The sequence below is a fragment of the Pinus tabuliformis genome, chromosome 8 (assembly GCF_031772625.1).
Source record: "Pinus tabuliformis cultivar Carrire ecotype Pingquan chromosome 8, CPIR1, whole genome shotgun sequence".
NCBI lineage: Eukaryota > Viridiplantae > Streptophyta > Pinopsida > Pinales > Pinaceae > Pinus > Pinus tabuliformis.
In genome coordinates, this window is record NC_142294.1 from 819,530,324 (window position 1) to 819,552,529 (window position 22,206).

At 36.0% G+C, this 22,206-nt stretch overlaps 1 protein-coding gene across 2 annotated transcripts in view; it reads left to right on the forward strand.

Annotated features, from left to right (window-relative positions):
* Positions 1 to 22,206, forward strand: part of LOC149238107 (SNARE-associated protein-like protein) — a 136,242-nt gene that overhangs the window by 61,487 nt on the left and 52,549 nt on the right. The window contains exon 3 of one of the 2 annotated variants that reach the window (XM_089372920.1): positions 17,018 to 17,195. The exons of the other annotated variant lie outside the window; for it this stretch is intronic. Within the exon in view, the coding sequence (XP_089229046.1) occupies positions 17,018 to 17,097 (80 nt within the window). The 3' untranslated portion in view covers positions 17,098 to 17,195. Of the gene's footprint in view, positions 1 to 17,017; positions 17,196 to 22,206 lie in introns of those variants that run through there. 2 annotated transcript variants of the gene reach the window in all.

Genomic DNA, 22,206 nt, shown 5'->3' on the forward strand with positions numbered 1-22,206 from the left:
ACCTATCAGCAGTCCATGTATCATGGTCACCCCATTCTGCAAGTTATATGATCCTAGTAAGACCTTGAGTCTATGTAGCAAGCTAGGTAAGCCTATAATTTTGATGACGAATTTCATCCTAGGAGGTTTTTTAACTTCACTGATTACTTGTGTTTATAAACATGGCTAATCAGAAGAGTTTTTTTACCCTCCAGCTTAAACCCCCAATGTTAGGGTGAAATTTATTGTCAAAATCTTAGGTGAGTCCCAGTGTTTTAGTCAAGTCTAATGTAAAAGTGTTTTGGGAATAATTTAAGTTAGTTGACTTAATTATTTTATTACAAATCACTTGGTCTACTAGATCATGTTGTGTTGCAGATGGGTTCTGTGTCTTGAGGGTCTAGGCCTAATGTGTATTCCCTCTTTGAGTATTATAAATGTAAAATATTATGTATTAGAGGGTTGAGAAAATATTAAATCCCCTCATGTGTAAATTAATTAATTTTTCTGGCAAAATTAAATTAAATTCTAAGCTAGAAAATTAATTAATTTGAGTCAAATTTAAATTGTCTCAGGAAAATAAATTCTCCAAATAGAAAATTCGTGGGTCTTAAAATAGTCAATTTTTAAAAGTCCTCCACCAAGGGAATATTGCATATTTCAAGAAAAATTGGACCCTTGGGCCTTGGTGGTTAAGTCAAAGTCAAATTTTCGAGGAAATTAACAATTTTGAGCTAATTAATGTGGAGTTAAATGATAAATTCGAAAATTCCTCGAAAATAAAAAATCAAAGGCCAAGATTAAAAGATCTTGAAGTGTATATCAACGACCAAGGTTATTTCAACAAGGATCAAAGAAATTAACCATTATTTTTCAATTTGGAGGATTTATCTATAAATTATGCTAGAAAATCAAAGTAGTTATATTAGGGTTTGATTCTCCTTTCTTGATAATTACTTGTGAATGTGTTGGCTTCTTTTACTTCTTTATTAGCTTATTCTTCATCAAGCAATTACCATATTATATGTGTATGAAGATCACAAAACAAGAGACACAAGATATAGGCACTATGCCAGGGCAAAACCCCCTTTGAGGGGAAAACTCAGTCAAGATAATTCTTCCTTTCAATAGTATTCTTTGAGACTATTCACCCTAGACCAAGACCAAACCTTCCCTCCACACCAAGTTAGCCTTCCAGATCTTTGACCCCTTCCAACAACTTTGACTAGGCAACAGGTTTCGGCAACAGACGACTTCCGGCAACTGTGAAAATTAGGAGACTTTGATCTCCCAATCCAGACCACAAAACAGAGACAGTGAGGCACCAAAATTTTGATTTTTCCTTTCTCCTTAGACTTACCCAAACTTGCATTCACTTTGGCTTCCTAACAACAGACTTCGTACCTTTTCCCAACTACAAGAGAACTTTGCACATTTTACCAGCTACAAGAGATATTGAACTTGTGTGAGAGAATGATGCTCCAAATGAATTCGATGAGCTTGTGTTTATAGGTTCCATGTGAGGTCAAATAGGGTCCTTAGGCCGACTTGATCTTCTTTTAGGCTGACATGGTGTGGAGGATACATAAATCATATTTGACTCAATAGTTAATCTTTTTACATGATTCAAAAGCCCAAGAAGGGTCTCTTTAAAAGTACAATGACACTATTGACTCAAATTAAATCCTAGAAGTCCTCAATGGGGACTTTGACCTAAAACAAATTGACCCATTCATGAAATCCATGCTTTAATAAGTCACAATAATAATAATAATAATTCTTTTATTTATTCTTTTGCAAGTACATTACATGATGACTCAAGTGCATTAATGAAGACCAAACATAGTTACATTTTCCAACACTCCCTCTTAACTAGGGAGGTATTCATAATGTACAAATACAATGGAAGATCTCAAACTATATGAATCATGAAGAACTTTAGGCACCGCAATGCCATGGGCTAGATTCTTGACCAGGGCAATCTATCCAATGGTTTCTCAACAATTTAGGCACCATAATGCCACGGACTAGATTCCTAACCAGGGAAATCTATCTGAGTGGGAATAAGATGGATTCAAGCTTTCATCCCCTCTAGGTACCATCAGGCTTACTAGCTAACCATCAACCCAGAAATCCAGGTGCGCGTCAGAGTTTAATGACCAACGCTACCTATCCAATTTTGGGACCTAGACATCAACACAAAGCGCCGACCAGATGTCTTCCCAGACAATGCTTCACTCACAAAGCCTCAACACCCCTTGCTCCGATAGATCAAGGACTACAAATCTCTCACGAACAAACTGATCGGTAACCAGCATGCTATCAAAACTTCTGAGAGATTCACTTGTACAAACACAACCCCAATCAATAATATACTTTCACATGTACATAATCACATACAAACCTCCGGGGTCGTTTCTAGATGTTGCTCCTCAACTCAGTAGGACTATCAACCGAATCTTAGACAAAAGATTCCTCAATTATATACTTTCCTTTCCTACTTTTCATGCATCAACATATCCTTTGAAATTCATTGATCACAACCAAGCTATGCCCTCCCTCTCAACCAAGAAGCATCTCTTCATCCAGACTCCCTCTTAATCTTAGGGAGATCTCTTCTATGCAGGCTTGCTCAGGGAGATCAACTTCTTCTTTTCGTCATTAGAGAATCTTTCGTGGTTTCCAACCATTTCATCAGAGTTATTATCATCCTCATCATGCTTGTCACATTGAGCATCTTCATGAAGTTGAAGATTGTGTACCTGCACAACTTAGATAGCAAGTACAACCAAATATATAGAAGCATGAAGTTAGCCGTATTAGAATCACGGAAGCATTTCAACTTTATACAAATAAGATACCCAGACTTAATTACAAACAAGAGACATATACTCTTCAACATCTCGCTAGGGACTTTGTCATAAACCCTAGACCACTTCTTAACAACTATCATTCCATCTAGGGTTTCAATGTTTCTTCCAAAGGTATAACGTATCTTACTACAACATATAGAAAACCCTAGAAACAATTCAAACAAATATAAAGCATCCAACAACCTTTCAAAATTCATATGTTAGACTTCTTACTAGGGTTTCATACAACTTAGTCATTAACATGACCAACATTCACTAGGGTTGGTTGCAAACCCTAGATTTCCGATCAACTTTCAATCCCAACCAAAACTGATATTTCAAAAATCTTACACAAATCTCAAATTATCATGTTGTCATCATGCATCAGAGATTTTACTTCTATTAAGGTTCAACTCCAAAACCCTAGAATTCCATTTTCACAATCTCAACAATCATCAAATAAATAGATCTCAGATTGTCATATACTAGAGAATTTAACTACTACTAGGGTTTAGTTGCAAATCCTAGATTTCCAAATATCATCATCCTAGAATCTCAGACAAGGACTTCAATTAAATCCCAAGACTTATGACCATCAATGACTAGGTCAACACACATATCTAGGAATTCATATTCATTCATAAGCTTATCATATGTCCAATAACATTAATACATCTGACCTAGACCAAGCTAGGGTTTCAACCAAAAAGGACATATCTATATATGCCTAGATTTCATCATCATGCAAATACATTTCATATCATGTGTTAGTCAAACCCAATTTCACAAAAATATCAAATAAGAGTTAGACATACACACTTGATTAGACTAGGGTTTGATCAAACAAACACACCCATACCAAGGAAATCATTCTCAAGACATTGAAAGGGCCTTGCTCACACATTCCACCAAACCCTAATGAGTTAGGGTTTCAATGTAGAAACATAACAAACCCAACATTACCAAAACTTCAAAGGTTCGGGATTTTAGACCTTATCATTCAACCCTAACAAGTTAGAGTTTCTTGATCATACCAAAATCCCAAACATGACATCAATAAAACTTCAAATAGAATTTCACAATATCCCTAAGCAACTTAGGGTTTCAGACATTTACATTAGCATACCCTTCGGGTAGGGCTTTCTAGAACTTGTCGAGGGTTCTGCAAAATCAGTTGAGTGGGGTGGGTAGATTTATCAAGAGATGAATCACCCAAAATAAGAATCATTATGATTCAATATAGCTAGACATAACAATGTTCGTAATAGACTGTCAAATGAATAATCCTTTCAATATACAGAAATCAATGTATTTAAAGCAACCTTTGTTCCTTGACAAACCTTGTCTTGAGAGGTCCTCTTTCATATTCCTTGAGAATATAGTAGTTGTCTTTCGGAACATGAATATATGCTAGACTTCCAAAGATTTGGAGGTGATCCATACTCGACTTTTTTCCTGTGAACACTTCTTCGGGTGTAGTATTATCAAGACTCTTATGAGGACTTCTATTTTGAATGTATACGACTGTCATCACTACTTCTCCCCATAAGAACTTTGGTAGATCTTGATCAAGGAGCATGGTTTGAATGCCTTCTTCAATTGACCTATTCTTTCTTTCGACCAATCCATTTTGTTCGGCATAATAGGGGAAAATGAGCTCCCTCTTAATACCTGCTTCCTTATAATATGCAATTAATTCCTTAGAAGTGTATTCCCCACCATTGTCAGACCTCAAAGTTTTTATTTCCACTTCAACCCTAAACTCCTTGAACTTATGAAATACTTCATCTTTTGTCTTGAGAAGGTAGAGCCATGTCTTTCTAGTATGGTCATCAATGAATGTCACATAGTAGAGATGATCTCCAAGTGATTTGTTAGACATGGGCCCACACACATCGTAATGGATGAGGTCTAATATCTCTTTAGACCTAGTTTCACGAACTCGATTAACCCTAGCTTCATCAATACTAGTGTCTTTTTCCCAAAACAATACTTTCCATCAACAAAAGCATTTCTTTCCCTTTTATCTTCTAAACAATAAAAAGAAAATTCTTTTTCAAACTTGGAACATATAGAAAGCAACTTCGATCCATTATCCAACTTCAACGATGTTGATCCTAGGCCTCTAACATCACAGCTTTTGTTAATTCCACTACATGAGAAGATGGCTCCTTTGATAGTGTATGAAGTTGTTTACTTTCACTTGTCATGTGTCTTGATGCTACACTATCAATGATCCATGCATTGTCATCAGTAAGAGAACCTGTAAGAGCAGCCAAGAATCCTTGACTCTTGTCCTTGTTGAACAAGTAGTAGATGACCTTCTTGATTCTGCTTCCAGTAGTTTTGAAACCCATTCTTATGTAGTTCATCATAGAGAGAGAATCCATGCCAACAAAGTGATCTTCGACTTTTCCTGACCTTAGCTATAATACCATGTTGGAAAATCAAAGTAATTATATTAGGGGTTGATTCTCCTTTCTTGATACTTACTTGTGAATGTGTTGGCTTCTTTTACTTATTTATTATCTTATTTTCATCAAGCAATTACCATATTATGTGTGTATGAAGATCACAAAACAACAAGAGACACAAGATATAGGCACTATGCCAGGGCAAAACCCCCTTCAAGGGGAAAACCCAATCAAGATAATTCTTCCTTTCAATAGTATTCTTTGAGACTGTTCATCTTAGACCAAGACCAAAGCTTTCCTCCACACCAAGTCAACCTTCCAGATCTTCGACCCCTTCCAACAACTTCGACTAGGCAACAACTTTCAACAACAGACGACTTTTGGCAACAATGAAACTTAGGAGACTTCGATCTCCCAATCTAGACCACGAAATAGAGAGAGAGAGGCACCAAAATTTCGATTTTTTCTTTCTCCTTAGACTTCCCCAAAATCTCATTCACTTCGGCTTCCTGGCAACAGACTTTGCACCTTTTCCCAGCTACAAGAGAACTTTGCAATTTTTCCCAACTACAAGAGAACTTTGCACTTTTTCCTAGCTACAAGAGATATCGAACTTGTGTGAGAGAATGATGCTCCAAATGAATTCTATGAGCTTGTATTTATAGGCTCCATGTGAGGTCGAATAGGGTCCTTAGGCCGACATGGTGTGGAGGATACATAAATCATATTTGACTCAATACTTAACCTTTTACATGATTCAAAAGCCCAAGAAAGGTCTCTTTAAAAGTACAATGACTATTGACTCAAAATAAATCCTAGAAGTCCTCAATGGGGACTTTGACCTAAAACAAGGTGACCCAAGCATGAAAACCCATGCTTTAATAAGTCACAATAATAATAATAAAAATTCTTTTCTTTATTCTTTTCACAAGTAGATTACATGATGACTCAACTACATTAATGAAGATCGAACATAGTTACATTTTCCAACAAATTAGAGAGTCATTTGAGTCTCTAGTCATCTTGATCTCTGGCTAGAATTGCTGCTGAAGCATTTTGTAAATTATTCTCTCTAGGAGCTATTTTTCTACTATAATAAAATACTTTGGGGTGCAACTCGAGGTGTTCTTGTTGGTTGATCTGTGGTATGTATTGACTACGAACTTTCTATGTGGCGCTTTACTTGATATATTTTAAGATAATACACAGTGTTTGCAAGTACTCAATCCTTGGTCTCCAAGTTCACAGATTGTGAGCAAGGATTCCTAGTTTTTATATGGTGGATTAAATCTTTGCTAGAGCTATGGTGAGCAATAACTTTTCTGAAGTGTTTTAGCCATTGTTTCAAGAAAAAATATTATAAAAAATATTTTCTCAAAATTTATTTAAACATCCATGTACAATTTGTAAAATAATTTTGTAATTTTAAGTGTAAATTAATTTTCTAACTTGGGTTGGGGTTTAGATTTATTTTGTATATATTTGGGGTTTAGGTGTTTTTATTTTCATTTTTGCAGGTTGGATCAAGGGACCAAGTGAGAGAAGAGCTAGATCTAGGCCTTTGAGGGTATGATCTAGTCTCTAGACAATTTTGCAGGGACATTTACTAAAGATTTGACAGCAAAATTAAGATCTGGAAGAGAATTATTTTTTTTCGAGACATGGGTTTTCAGTTTTTGGCCTCTTCTTGCAATTTCAAGCCTCGATCTATCATTCCAGCCCTTTTTTCCCCACAATTGGCTTTCCTTGGCTTTGTTTTGCCTTTTCTTGGCCTCTTTTGCCCTAATATGCCCTAACCCTTATCTGAAATTTTTTAAGGCTAAATACTTGGTGGTTTTGCAGTTTTGAGGCTCAAAAATTCTGATTTTCAAGTGGCATCTTCATCCAAAATTTTGGGTCACTTGGGCAAGTGTTTCTACAAGGCCTTGGGCCTAGGGTTTGACCTCTAAACCCTTGTTTTACTTCAGTTTTATTACAACAGTCAAATCAACAACAATTAAGCCCTAAAATCACATATTTAACAGTCAAAATCACTTAAAATTGTAAAATCTTAATTTTCATGAGTTTTGGCCACTTGGGCATCTTGGATTTGACCTAGATCTAAATTTTTGCTTGCTGGAATTTTCTGCGTAAATTGCTGAATCAAGCCTGCAAAATTTTCTGAATCAAATACTTAAAGAGGGCCAAAAATTTTGAATTTTCAATTTCCAGCAAAATTTTACTATTTTTGGATATATTGGGGATTGTCTTGAGCATTGCTGGGTTGCTGATCTGTCATCTGTTTACTGCTGTAATAAATAGATCAGATCTGAAATTTCTAAATCACATCCTCTAAATAGCCCTAAAATTATTTTTTTCAAGTTTTGGTGAAATTTTACTATTTTTGGACATCTTGGGCACTGTTTTGGGCCTCACTAGTTTGTTGATCTGTGATCTATTACTGCTGTTTTAAATATATCAAATATGAAATATCACTGAATATTTCATCATAAAGTGGGCTAAACAAGCTAATTTACATTTGCTGGTCATTGGAAATTTTTATGTTTCATGGTTGAGAAAAAAATCATGATTTAAAGTGGCTTCCTCATTGTTGTCATAACACTAATAAAGTCAGGAATTTTTGAATTATTACTGCTAATATAGACTGCCATAAATTTGAAATTGGCTTATCTCATCTTGTTCTTAAAGGTTGTCTAACTTTGCACTCAAAATCTGAAGTTAATCTTGTTGAGAGAGTTATCTTGGGCTTCTAAGTTTGAATTGACATAATATCTTGTGTTGATAATCATTGGTGGATAAGTTGATTTACTTAAGTATCTTGTCGATAGTTGAATTTTGCACTTGTATCGTTAAACACTCATCTTGTATTAAGATTGTGTTTTCCATTGTTGTTAAGTACTATTGGCATAAAGACTAATCATAACTTAAGTACTAAAGAAACTCAAACAATCTTAATTAAAGATAACTTCACTCATCATCTTGCATTTAGTCCTAGATTTAGCTTGCATTAATAATTTACCTTCTAGAATAAGCTAGGTTGATAGAGATATAGGGCAACCCTTTTCACACTCGCTTGAAAGATTCAGTTTCTCCTAGTAGTTAGCATAGTGACCTTGCAGTCGTCAAAGACATAGTCTTTGCAAAGCTGGAGGCACTAGGTTAGTGGAACACAGGGGGAGGTATCGTTAATCAGGCCACTGCCTGCTTCCTGTTGGCTTTCATTTCACAACTTACTTTGAGAATTGCTTTTCAAAACAGTTGGGGAAAATGTTACATTTAGACTAAGCATCTAATTAAAATTTACCAAGATCATTGCATCTCACATAGGTCCTAGGTCTTGCATATCATACAGGTTAGTGAAACATTCAAGCAACTAGTGTCCATTCAATCATTTAGTTCCAATTTATAGAAAACAAGAATTTGTGACTCCATTAAGGCAATGGTCTCATAATAGAAAATCTAAATCTAATCAATAATCTTGCTTATTTTCAACCAAGTGTCTAGGCCGCTCATCCGTGTTTCCCAAACAAGTTGGTTCTTAACTTGTCTTCCTTTGCCTCATTTCATAGGGACTACCCCCCATAGCCTGTTGTTGGGAGACAACTAGAATGGAGTGGGCAGGGATTAGAGTGACAACCTCCGTCCTGAGCATTGTCGTGGTGCCTGTACAATCCGAGCGACAACATTTTCTGGCATCGTTGCCGAGGTTTACGACAATCTTCATAATCTTGTAACCCATTTTGCCATTCATTAGCCTGTCAAGCGACACAACATTTTATGGTGCCGTTGGCGGGGACCAATTTATTTGACTTTGGTGTTGACGACACTCTCATTAGTCTTCTTAATCTTCTAATCTTCCATCATTCTTCATCTTCTCATCACCTTATCATTTTTCCTTACATTAATCTTATCATCTTGTTCATTCACACTCTTAGCACCTGGATGTTTAGGTTGGTTTCCCTGTTTGGGTGGCGACTCGACTTATTCATTCATTTTTCTCAGGCAGGAAGCTCTACTTGATATCCAATGCTTGATCCTCGACTAACTTTTCGGTTTTTAACTTTTGGATATTGGAGCTAGATTCATGTTCAAGTGGCTACTCCACTTCTTTCATTTTTTACAGGAATTTTTGCTAGAAGTTCGCTTCTTATGGATCTCTTATTTTCTTGAACATGGATCTCTCTCTTTTTGACATCCATCAGCTTCCCTTTCCCCTGAAGCAAGTCATCATGGGTGACTTGTTCGCCCCTTGTCGCTTTACTGACATTCTTCATGATCTTCCGGGAGATGCCATTGATAATTTGCCTTCCTTCATGGGTAATAATGTAGTCACAACTAGTGAGAACCTTACAAAGTTCGTTTTTCGTATGGAAAAGTTCGGTGGCTATGCATATCATGAACATGAGGATGTGAAGATGCGACTCTTTGTTTTCTCGTTAGAAGATGATGCATTGAATTGGTTTTGGAAGTTCCTCGATGAAACTTTTGACCCCTTACAATCAATTTTTGAGGCCTTTGAAGATAAATATGGAAATCAAAGGGGCCCACCATGTGCCTTTGGTACTAGGCAGAAAGTTGAAAGTGTTCATCAAGAGACTGTGTCGTATTGCAAACCTTGCGAGAAATTTCATGGTGAATCCTTTTGTGTCATTGCAAGACGAATCCTCGACAATGGAAAGGCAGGGATGAGTTGTCGAGTTGGTAGCAACAATGAAAAGGAAAAAGATAAGCAACTTATCAATGAGTTAACTCAAATAATAAAAACCATGGAACTTAATCAAGAGAAATTGATGGCAGATCATTCCAGGGATATAAAAACCTTGTTCACCAAATTAGAAAAACGTGATGAGGAGCTAGAAAGCATGAAGGTCAATCACTTCGATCAAGTGGCCACCATGCAAAACCATTTGATCACTATGGAAGCAAATCATAAAGAAGAAATGAGTTCCATTCAAGTAAATTATGATAAAGTAATAAAAGACATGAAAATCAGTTTTCAGAACAGGTTGTCAATTATAGAGGAAAGGCATGATGAGGAGGTAAAGATCATGAAAACTAATCACTCTAATCAAATGGCTACCATAGAGGAAAAGTGTGCTCGAGAGATGGAGGCTATGAAGTCTAGTATGTAGAATCATTTGATTGCCATAAAAACAGATCATGACAAAGTAATAAAAAATATGGAAGTTGGTCAGATGTGTCTCCAGAATAAGTTGTTGACCATGGAGGAAAGCCATGCCAAAGAAATCAGTGCTATGAAGCTTGAACACTCAGATCAGATGGGTGCCATGAGAATTGAAAAGATCACTCTTCAGAATAAACTACAAATAATGGAAAAGATACAGGTACAAGAACTTCAACATGGATCAAATAATGAAAGAAACAAAGAGCCTGCGACAGATCACAAGCCTCCCGGTCCACCAGAGCAGTTCTCATCTCATTTCCAGGAGGTTACTTGCCCCACTCAATACAGGTCAGTTGGAAGTACCAAAATTGAAAAAGAAGCTAAGAATGGTCAGGATTATGTGTCACCTTTGACTGAGTACATACAGAATAAGATTGGGCATACTTCAGATTCTTCAAATCCTTCATCTAGGCATTCTCAGAACCAGGACAAGAAATCTACAATGGTCTATTGACATCACAACCCATCGGGAAGAAAAGAAAAAGGAAGAAGTTTGATGCATCTGATGGCCGAGAGCAGCTCGATATTTGGATGAATCACAATCCTAACATTTTTAGAATTCAGCATGGCATATTCAAGAAGCAGCCCACAAACTTGTCGGATAGTCGGCAGATGCTCAGTATGCACCATGTTGATGACATCTGATGCCATAGGGCATCGTTTTTTACAGTATCTCTAATCCTATCCCCTTTTATTTCATGTCAGTTCGATAGTTTTACTTTTAGCATTTATATTATGTTGTTTACATTTTAGTTTATTAGAGTAGATTTTTCTGTCCCAACAATATATTTCTATATATGCATATGATTTCAATGTTGAATGGATATCTATTTGATAGACTTCTGTTTTCTTGGATGCATGATTCTGGGGTTCTCATGTTACTTCATGGAAGCAACGTGTCCCCATATGGAGCTAGATGTTGCACTCAAATTGTCAAAGTTCCAAGGAAGCGGAAGTGCCAATTTTTTCCAACAGGATTGGATCACCTATCAGCAGTCCATGTGTCGTGGTCACCCCATTCTGCATGTTATATGATATAAATGATCCTAGTAATACCTTGAGTCCATGTAACAAGCTAAGTAAGCCTATAATTTTTATGACGAATTTCATCCTAGGAGGCTTTTTAACCTTACTGATTACCTGTGTTTCTAAACATGGCTAATCAGAAGAGTTTTTCCCCTCTAACTTAAACCCCCAAAGCTGGGGTGGAATTTATTGTTGAAATCTTAGGCGAGTCCTATTATTTTAGTCGAGTCTAATGGAAAAGTGGTTTGGGAATAATTTAAGTTAGTTGACTTAATTATTTTATTACAAATCACTTGGTCTACTAGATCATATTGTGTCGAAGATGGGTTGTGTGTCTTGAGGGTCTAGGTCTAATGTGTATTCCCTCTTTGAGTCTCATAAACATAAAATCTTATGTATTAGAGGGTTGGAAAAATATTAAATCCCCTCATGTGTAAATTAATTAATTTTTCTGGCAAAATAAAATAAAATCCTAAGCCAAAAAATTAATTAATTCGAGTCAAATTTAAATTGTCTTAGGAAAATAAATTCTTCAAATGGAAAAATTCGTGGGTCTTAAAAGAGTCAATTTTTAAAGGTCTTCCATCAAAAAAATATTACATATTTCAAGAAAAATTGGACCTTTGGGCCTTGATGGTTAAGTCAAAGTCAATTTTTTGAGGAATATGCGGAGTTAAACGATAAATTCGAAAATTACTCAAAAATAAAAATCAAGGGCTAAGATTAAAAGATCTTGAAGTGCTTATTAACGACCAAGATTATTTTGACAAGGATCAAAGAAACTAACCGATATTTTTCAATTTGGAGGATTTATCTATAAATTAGAGAGTCATTTGAGTCTCTAGTCATCTTGATCTCTGGCTAGAATTGCTGCTGAATCATTTTGTAAATTATTGTCCCGCTGGGAGCTATTTTTTCTATTATAATAAAATATTTTGGGGTGCAACTCGAGGTGTTCTTGTTCGTTGATCTATGGTATGTATTGACTACGAACTTCCTATGTGGTGCTTTACTTGATATATTTTGAGATAATACATAGTGTTTGCAGGTACTCAATCCTTGGTCTCCAAGTTCACAGACTGTGAGCAAGGATCATCTTGCTTGGATTCCTAGTTTTTATATGGTGGATTAAATCTTCACTAGGGCTATAGTGAACAATAATTTTTTTTGAAGTGTTAGCCATTTTTTCAAGAAAAAATATTAAAAAATTATTTTCTCAAAATTTATTTAAAAACCCATGTACAATTTGTAAAATAATTTTGTAATTTTAAGTGTAAATTATTTTTCTAACTTGGGTTGGGGTTTTAGATCTATTTTGTATATATTTGGGGTTTGGGTGTTTTTATTTTCATTTTTGCAGGTTGGATCAAGGGATCAAGTGAGAGAAGAGCTAGATCTAGGCCCTTGAGGGTAAGATCTAGTCTCTAGACAATTTTGCAGGGATATTTACTGAAGATTTGACAACATCCGGAAGATAAATTTTTTCTTCGAGACACGAGTTTTCAGTTTTTGGCCTCCTCTTGCTATTTCAGCTCTTTTATCCCCACAAATTGGCTTTCCTTGGCCTTGTTTGACCTTTTCTTGGCCTCTTTTACCCTAATCTGCCCTAACCCATACTTGAAATTTTTTAAGGGTGGTTTTGCAGGTTTTGAGGCTCAAAAATTCTGATTTTTAAGTGGCACCTTCATCCAAAATTTTGGGTCACTTGGGCAAGTGTTTCTACAAGGCCTTGGGCCTAGCGTTTGACCTCTAAACCCTTGTTTTATTTTAGTTCTATTACAATAGTCAAATAAACAACAATTAAGCTCTAAAATCACATATTTAACAGTCAAAATCACTTAAAATTGTAAAATCTTAATTTTCATGAGTTTTGGCCACTTGGGCATCTTGGATTTGACCTAGATCTAAATTTTGCTTGCTGGAATTTTCTGCATAAGTTGCTGAATCAAGCCTACAAAATTTTCTGAGTCAAATACTTAAAGAGGGCCAAAAATTTTGAATTTTGAATTTCCAGCAAAATTTTACTATTTTTGGATATATTGGGGATTGTCTTGAGCATTATCTTGATCATTGTTGGGTTGCTGATATGTCATCTATTTACTGTTGTAATAAATATATTAGATCTGAAATTTCTGAATCACATCCTCTAAATAACCCTAAAAATTATTTTTTTCAAGTTTTGATGAAATTTTACTATTTTTGGACATCTTGGGCACTATTTTGGGCCTCATTAGTTTGCTGATCTGTGATCTATTTACTGCTGTTATAAATATATCAGATCTGAAATATCACTGAATACTTCATCATAAAGTGGGCTAAACAAGTTAATTTACATTTGCTGGTCATTGGAAATTTTTATGTTTCATGGTTGAGCAAAATTTCATGATTGCTCATTGCTGTCATAACACTTATAAAGTCTGGAATTTTTGAATTATTACTACTGATATAAACTGTCATAAATTTGAAATTGGCTTATTTCATCTTGGTCTTAAAGGTTGTTTAACTTTGCACTCAAAATCTGAAGTTAATCTTGTTGAGAGAGTTATCTTGGGCTTCTAAGTTTAAATTGGCATAATATCTTGCGTTGATAATCATTGGTTGTTAAGTTGATTTACTCAAGCATCTTGTGGATTGACCTATAGTTGAATTTTTCACTTGTATTGATAAACACTCATCTTATATTAAGATCTTTTCTACCATTGTTGTTAAGTACTATTGGCATAAAGAGTAATTATAACTTAAGTACTTAAGAAACTTAAACAATCTTAATTCAAGATGACCTCACTCATCATCTTGCATTTAGCGTCTTAGATCTAGTTTGCATTAATAATTTACCTCCTAGCATAAGCTAGGTTGATAGAGCTATAGGGCAACTCTTTTCATACTAGCTTGAGAGATTCAATTTCTCCTAGTAGTTAACACAGTGACCTTGCAGTCATTAAAGCCACGATCTCTGCAGCGTCAGAGGCACTGGGTGAGTGGAACACAGGGGGAGGTATCGTTAATCAAGCCACTACCTGCTTCCTGTTGGCTTCCATTTCACAACTTACTTTGAGAATTGCTTCTCAAAACAGTTGGGGAAAATGTTACATTTAGACTAGGCATCTAATTAAAATTTATTGAGATCAATACATCTCACATAGGTCCTAGGTGTTGCATATCATATAGGTTAGTCAAAATTCAAGCAGTGGGTGTCCGTCCGGTCATTTGGTTCTAATTTATAGAAAGCAAGAATTTGTGACTCCATTAAGGCACTGTTCTCATAATAGAAAATCTAAATCTAATCAATAATCTTGCTTAATTTCAACCAAGTGGTTAGGCCACTCGTCTGTGTCTCCCAAACAAGTTGGTTCCCAATTCGTCTACCTTCGCCTCATTTCATAGGGACTACCCCCCATAGTCTGTTGTTGGGAGACAGCTAGAACGGAGTGGGCGAGGATCAGAGTGACAACCCCCGTCGTGAGCGTTGTCGTGGTGCCTCTACAATCCGGGGGACAACACGTTCTAGCCTGAAAACATTTTAAGCTATCAAATTCCTATGCTCAATTACCAAATGGAGGAGATATTGGTTTTTTCACTATCTTTTTGGTTTTGGAGCTTTCGTCCACTGGCCAACAAAATTACATTGTGGAGCTTTCATTGAGTCAACCACAGATCTCAGCTTACTCTTGCGTTACCTAAGCTTATAAATCCAGTAGGAAATCTCATTTTATATAATCTAATTGGGAAGTGTTCTTTTGCTTTTGCTTGTGTGCTTTAGAATCATCGTTCTAACTTCTCAGTGCTTTCATTAGGATATCATGTTCTAGTTTCTTCCTTTGATTCTTTGTGTTATGCTTTGTGTTGTGGCGGGTCCATGTTGGGAAGAAATTAAGAATTTGGAGGTTCTCCAACAAGAACATCTGCCCCACCATGGGGTCTTTATCTAGAATCTGGATGTCAATTAAGCATTCTGTTATTTTGGGTTGAAGGCCTGCATGTTGTTGAACTTTTCAACGTACATGGGCTACTTGTATCTTCCATTACTGCTCTCATGTTCACTTTGTTGTGATCCTTCACAAATCCTTTTGTCATATGTTCTAAATATCACTATTGTGGCATGAAGGTTATAAATGAGATGTGTTGCTGTGAATGTAGTTGAATTAGAGTCTTGTTACAGTAGTATTACTCATGTTGAGTCCAATGCACAACATAAAAAATTGAGAATTGACTCATAAGGATTAACCTGGAGCATTTTTAGCCTATTACTATTCTTTTAAAAAATGTACCTTGTCATGGTATCGGATCTTGTTTGCACACCATTTCTGTATTATTCACTTTTTTCCTTGCTCATGCTCTCAAATTTTTTTTCCCTTTGTTTTCCTTACATGTATTTCACCAAGGTTTTTTGAATGGCTATCATAAAAAACCAATGGAGAATAAAAATTAAATGAATATTTTTCCCATCTTCTCTCTTGTGCCCTTCAATCATCATTTTATGTTTTCCTTTTTTGTTCTCCCCAAATTTTCAACATGCATAGGAACTGCTTGGGTGTTGGGCTACCTACCCTGATTCTCTATTGCTAATTTGCTACATCCTCCTTTGAATCCCAGGCTTGATTTTAGAATATCACTCAGTATTGGCCCGATTTTTATTTTTGCAATTCAATTTGCTATCACATTCACATTGCCATTCTCAGTGAATTTTTTTCCCGTTGCACAATTTGTTGGTTTCAAACAACCTTAGTTGTCTGTCTGATGTCATGTTAGCCCTGCTCTTTTTTTGAAAGTTTCAATTTCTTAGCTAGTGACAACCAATGTTACCAGAGCTGGACCGGAGCAAGTCGGTTTGGCTGTTTTTGGCCCAAAACCGGTCCGAACTAGAATTGGCCGGTTCGGTATTGAATCGCCGGTTTTGTAACGAACCGGTCGGTTCAGGGCCGGTTTTGTTCTGTTTGTCCCTTCCCTGGTTAGCGTAAAAACATTTGCCTTTTTTATTTTTTGATTTTTTCAATTCTTTGGCCCACTTCTAATTCTCCCCTAGGCCAACCTAATATTCAAGCTTATGGTCCTCAACCTAATATTCAAGCCTATGGTCCTATTATTGCTACGCATTTCATGATAATGTTAATTTATTAAAGTAAAAGTTACATTTTCCTTGATCTTTCATTTCCATCCTTTCACTTAAATTTTTGACATTACCATGAAATGACTCAAGATGTTTGAGAGTGGTTCCAACCTTATTGGATTTCATACGAAGAAAATAGAATTTTAGATTTCACTCAAAATCCAGCAGAGTTAACAATTTTTTTAGGATATAAGGATTGCGGGGATTGCAACATTTCCATTGTATTTTGTCATGTATGAGGTAAGGAACTAGTAATTAGTAAAGTGCACCAATCCCTCTATGTACTTTGATGTTAGTGGCAATGGTTGTCGAACTCCTCTATCATGACTCTACTAAAAATGTACCCATCACTAAAACAAAATCTTGACTTGACATGCTACGCTTTTTCTATCTTATTTTAATGCTTAGAGGGTTATATTGATGATAAAGATCCCAATATAGGCAATGATTGCAGACTTGGATGCTACTCATTCTTCAAATGAGGATGAGGAGGATGATCAAGATGATGATTCTGATGATGACATTGACAATTAGCACTTGTAGGCTGTAGTTGTACTCATTTTTCAAATGAGGATGATGAGGATGATCAAGATGATGATTCTGATGATGACGTTGACAGTTAGCACTTGTAGGCTGTAGTTGTAGTATTGTAGACTGTAGTATCATACTATCATGTTATTTTGGACTATAAAGGCCTTTTAGAGCCTGCTGCTTGATGTTTTTTGGTTCAACGATGTTTTGCACTAAGTGCTATTTTGGTTATATGCACTATTACTTGCTATATAAATGAGAAATTTTGCATATTTGTGTATAAATGGTTTGGATTCATATGGATGCACATGAATATATATATGTTTTTCTTTAAAATATGAATATTTTATGTGTTTTTGGTAAACTGTTTTTTTTTTGGTTCTTTTAATCTGGTTTTTTACCGGTTCCTGGTCCATAAAGTTTTTCGGTTCAGTTCTGAAAACATTGGTCACAACACTTTGTATCATGCAAATCACCATTTTATTACAGATCTCTGCTGATGTTGTTTGAGATCTGATTCTGCCCAAGATCACATTGCTGTTCAGATATGTTTGCAGGGTAGCAAACATTATGGAAATTGAGCACATAAAGAAACTGAGAAAACTTGAAAGTGTTCTTTGTATTGAGTGAATAGTGAGAAAGTGAAACCTTTGTTATATAGTTTACAATGGAGTTGAGTCAATGCACTTTATGTTTGTAGGATAGACCAAAATACATATTAAAGTGAAATAAGACATAAAAAGCATAAACTAAGCTAAAGTCCAGTCGACATTATTAATGTGTAAGTATAGTGCCTAATTGACAATTATTAAACTAATATTTACTTTAATACCCTCCCTTACGTTGGAATTTTGTAGCTTCGGTCGGTCTTCATAATTTGTTTTTAGCCCTCCAAATATTTAATAAAAGACAAATGCATATGAGGATTCCAAGTCGGCTTCAAAATAAGAAAATTTGAATTTTCAAAATGTAAATTTTTGCCTCCAAAACATCAGGTCGGCTCGAAGTCGGCCCAGCCCTAGGACATGTCCATTCGGGTCCCTTCTTATCACTATTTAAAGGCATTTGGCCTCCTTCAAAAAACACAACTTGGATCACACAAAGAGGATGTCTTCTGAGGTTATTAGGATGAATCTGAGGCTCAAGGAAGGACTAATTCTGAGGAAGAAATGAAAGGACAGAATCTGGAAAGGCCGAAATTTCTGAGGCATAGGAAGGCCAAATTTCTAAAGAGATATTTGAGGGCTGTTTTTGACCAGGTTTGACCTGGTTTGGTTTCTGGTCTATTTGAATTTGTTTTTGACTGAGATTTCAGATTGTATCTCTTGTTGAAATGGACAAATTCTCTTAGAAAAGGTTGCTGTGTTTTCCCCTGGTTTGGGGTTTTCCCAGGTTAATTTTTGTTTCTCGTGTTTGGTTGTCTCTACTGTTGATTATTCTCCTGTATAATTGCTTAATGATGAACATGGTATAGGATGAATTGAACTAAGAATCATTGGAAGTAATTATCAATTTAGAGAATCACTGTAAAATCAGCATTGTATCAGAGTGTGGGTGAAAGAGCAGCCTCAAGAAGAAGCCTAGATCTGCCCTGTTATCCATGATTTGAAAGACAAGCCTGTTCTGTATCTAAGCGAAAGAAGCCCTAATCTTAGATGGACTGAGTTTCATCTATGTTGGAAATAATACCCCTGCTTATGAAGACTAGATTCATATTGACAGAAGGAAAGACCATGATCCAGTTTTAAGATTAAAGCATTTATGAAGAGGATAGAAGTCATAGTCCGAAATTCTGAAAAAGACCAAGGTTATTTTGAAGAGGTCCAAACGGCGAAAAGGCCTCAGGTCTGCCTCAGAGAGGTCAAAATACCTCAGAGAAAGACCTCAGTCAAAAGAGCCTGTTTCAGAGGACCAAGAGCCTAAAAATTTGACAAAGTGAACATGCAAAAAAGGGTCGAAGCCCTTATTTAAGGTCGAAGTCTTTTTTTCTTTTGGCATCTGTGGAAAGATTAAAGGCTCAATTACCAAAGGCCTAAAGGACGAAAGGCCTCAATATATTTCAACAGACCGAGGGATGCCTTAGTTTGAAGAACTAAAGGCCTTAGGCCCATATTCCAGAAGGCCGAGAATGCCTCAGTCGAAGATGGAGACCGAGAAGTCTCATAGATAACCTCAGAGAATCTGAATTGTCTCAAATGATGGAAAGCCAGCCTACATTTTTTTGTTTTGATTTGTAATTTGTCTTTGTGATACATACAGGTCACAAATTTGACTGACCATGTCAACAAGAGGGCTGAATCATTGGAGCATGCCTTGTTCATCAGGAGAAGTGTTGAGCATAACTTTTGTAATGTTTTGTACTGACATACTAAGCCAACAATGTCATTGTGCATAAGATCTACTCTTTGAACTGTGGAATGCCCTGTACATAAAAGGAGGAGTTGAAGTATTTCATGAACGTTATATATCTGTTATACTTGAAGGACTTTGTTTCCATGCAAAGCACATCACAGAGATTGGTTGTTCAAAAAAGAATATGAAGCTTGAAAAACAGATCAACAAAGCTAGAAGTCTGTGGTTAATTCTTGGAACAAGAGGTATGTAATATTTATCAACAATATTTTCATTTGAAGTGTTCTTAGACCTCAATGATCTCTTGTCATCATAAAGGAGCTATGTCAGTTAAGACCAAGAATGGGTCTGAAAAATCTATATTGACCTTAGTAAAGATTGATCTCTGAAGAATGTAAAATGAAAAGTTGTGGGATGTTATATCTATTAAAAGAAGCAATGATCAAGTGTGTTCAAACTTCAAACTTCAGATATAGACTGAACCTATGAGTTCAGCATTGCCCTTAAGTTACCTATTATGACTATGATTGTATTTATTATTGAGTAAGATACAATACAAGATCTTTAGTAACATGATTTAATCTCCAAAGTTCCTCTTTGAGTTAGAGGGAGTCAAGAAAGGATATTGAAATGAAGTTAGGGCTGCCAAGTCAAGAAAAGTAAATTGTCATCATTTGCTATACTTGATTTAAGTAACTTAGTTCTAAAGAATGGGACTCGAAATGAAGACAGATATCTCATAAGTCTTGAGACTACTTTTGAAAGATAAAATACTACTGTGACAGTGTTTCTGAAGAAACCATGGTAAGCTGAGTCATTTCCAGAATTTGAAGATTGTTCTCACTAATTGTTTTGAAGAATCTGAGATACCTAGCTTGAAAGGAGCTGAGAGCAGTCTGTGAGCAAGTTCTATGAAGAAAGTCTGGTTCTTACTCACGCACCTTGAAATCTGTTTGGAATACCATTCCTTGATGAAGGATAAACTCTTGGGGTGAAAGAGTTAAAATCGATGTTTAGCTGATTTATGAAAAATATAATTGCTAGAAATGCTGTATCAGAAGCCAAGTATTACTTGGATCTGTCATGAAGATATCTCATTGAAAGATCCCTGATCTTGTCACTCTGCCTATAACTATTTGATGACATTGATGGATTTCATCTCATGTAAGAGTCAGCTAGGGTTTGTAAACCCTAACTGACTAGAAGACTTGAATAAGAATGACCTAGGGTTTGTGGACAAAACCCTAGTGCTAGACCTTAAGTATTGAAGGTTGATGCTTCTGCTGAAAGAAGATACCCTTGCTCATGTTAGGAATGTCAACATTCTGATGATGAGTTTGCAGATGGATGACTTCTGCAAGGATCAAGAGGGAGCTCAAATTTCCCCAAAAGATAAGTTTCGTATATCTCTCTTCCTTGATTATTATTATTGTTGTTGGTTTACTATTGCCTAGCCTCTTGTCTTTGTTTCTCATTGTTGGGCTATAGTTGTTCTTCCATGACCTCCCAGTGAGGGTTTCAGGTACACTGTGAAGGCCTGGCAAGGCCTTGGCAGTAGATGGGAGTGTTGGAAGAATGAAGCAATGTTTGTGGAAGAGGATTCTCCCAAGAAGAGGGAGAGAGAGCTATGAGAAGAAGTTTGCTTCAGACCAAAGAAGACTTTGTATGAACCATGGGCATAATGTTGATGTCTGATTGATCCTGTTATTATATGGCTTATTTTTTATGAAAGGACTCACATGACAGAGGGAGCAACAATGACAGGAAGATTTGCTTCTGTGATAGAGGGAGCAATCATGATAGAGGAAGCTGATGAAATCCTCCTTAGTCAAAAAGGATGGAATATTGTTATGATAGACAACAAGTCCATGGCCATTCCCATGGTATTCATATTGATTAAGCTGAGTGGTAGAGGGAGCTACCTAGATTGTCCTAGCAACATTTGTTTCATCATTAGAATAATTGGAAAGCAGTTGTGGTGATAAATTCAAGTTTCTCAGTTTATGATTGAGCCATGACATGTGATACAACATGTGTTAAGGTACCAATATGGTACTATTAATTGAAATATGTTTCATATGATAAAGCACAACTGTTGGATATACAAATTCAGAATGTAATATAGTTTGTTTGGCACATTATGAAGTAGGGTGTTAGAAAATCAGAAAGGCAGAAAGATTTTCTTGTACTTGATAATTACTTGTGATGTTCTTGATTTCTTATTAGGTTTCTTTATATCTTATTTCTTTTAGTTCGTCAAGCAATTACCAAAGCAATAGCACATAAATCAATGAACACCAGATATAGGCTCACAACGAGGGCAAAACCCCTCTCTAGGGTAAAACCCAGTCATTAATTCTTCCTTCAATGGTTTTCCTGAGATATTCCAAGACTCTAGACCTTGACACAAACTTTCCTCCACACCATCTCAGCCTTCTTCTTCTCTAGCAGATGATCCTACTTGACCTGGCAGCAACAACAACAGTAACAACACTTTCTTCGACCCAACTACTTCGACCTTGCTTTGTAGACTTCGATCTTCACTAAAAGACTATGATCTTCACTTAGAAACTTTGATCTTGGTCCAATATAACTTCCTGAAGCAATAACATCCAATAGTAGCAACCGACCTATGGCAGCAACAACATGCAGCAACTGTCTATGACATCAACAAGAGAACTTCAATTTTCCAAACCAGAGCACGGGAGAAAGGTAGATGCACCAAGACTTTGATTTTCCTTCCTTCTTTCTCCTAGACCA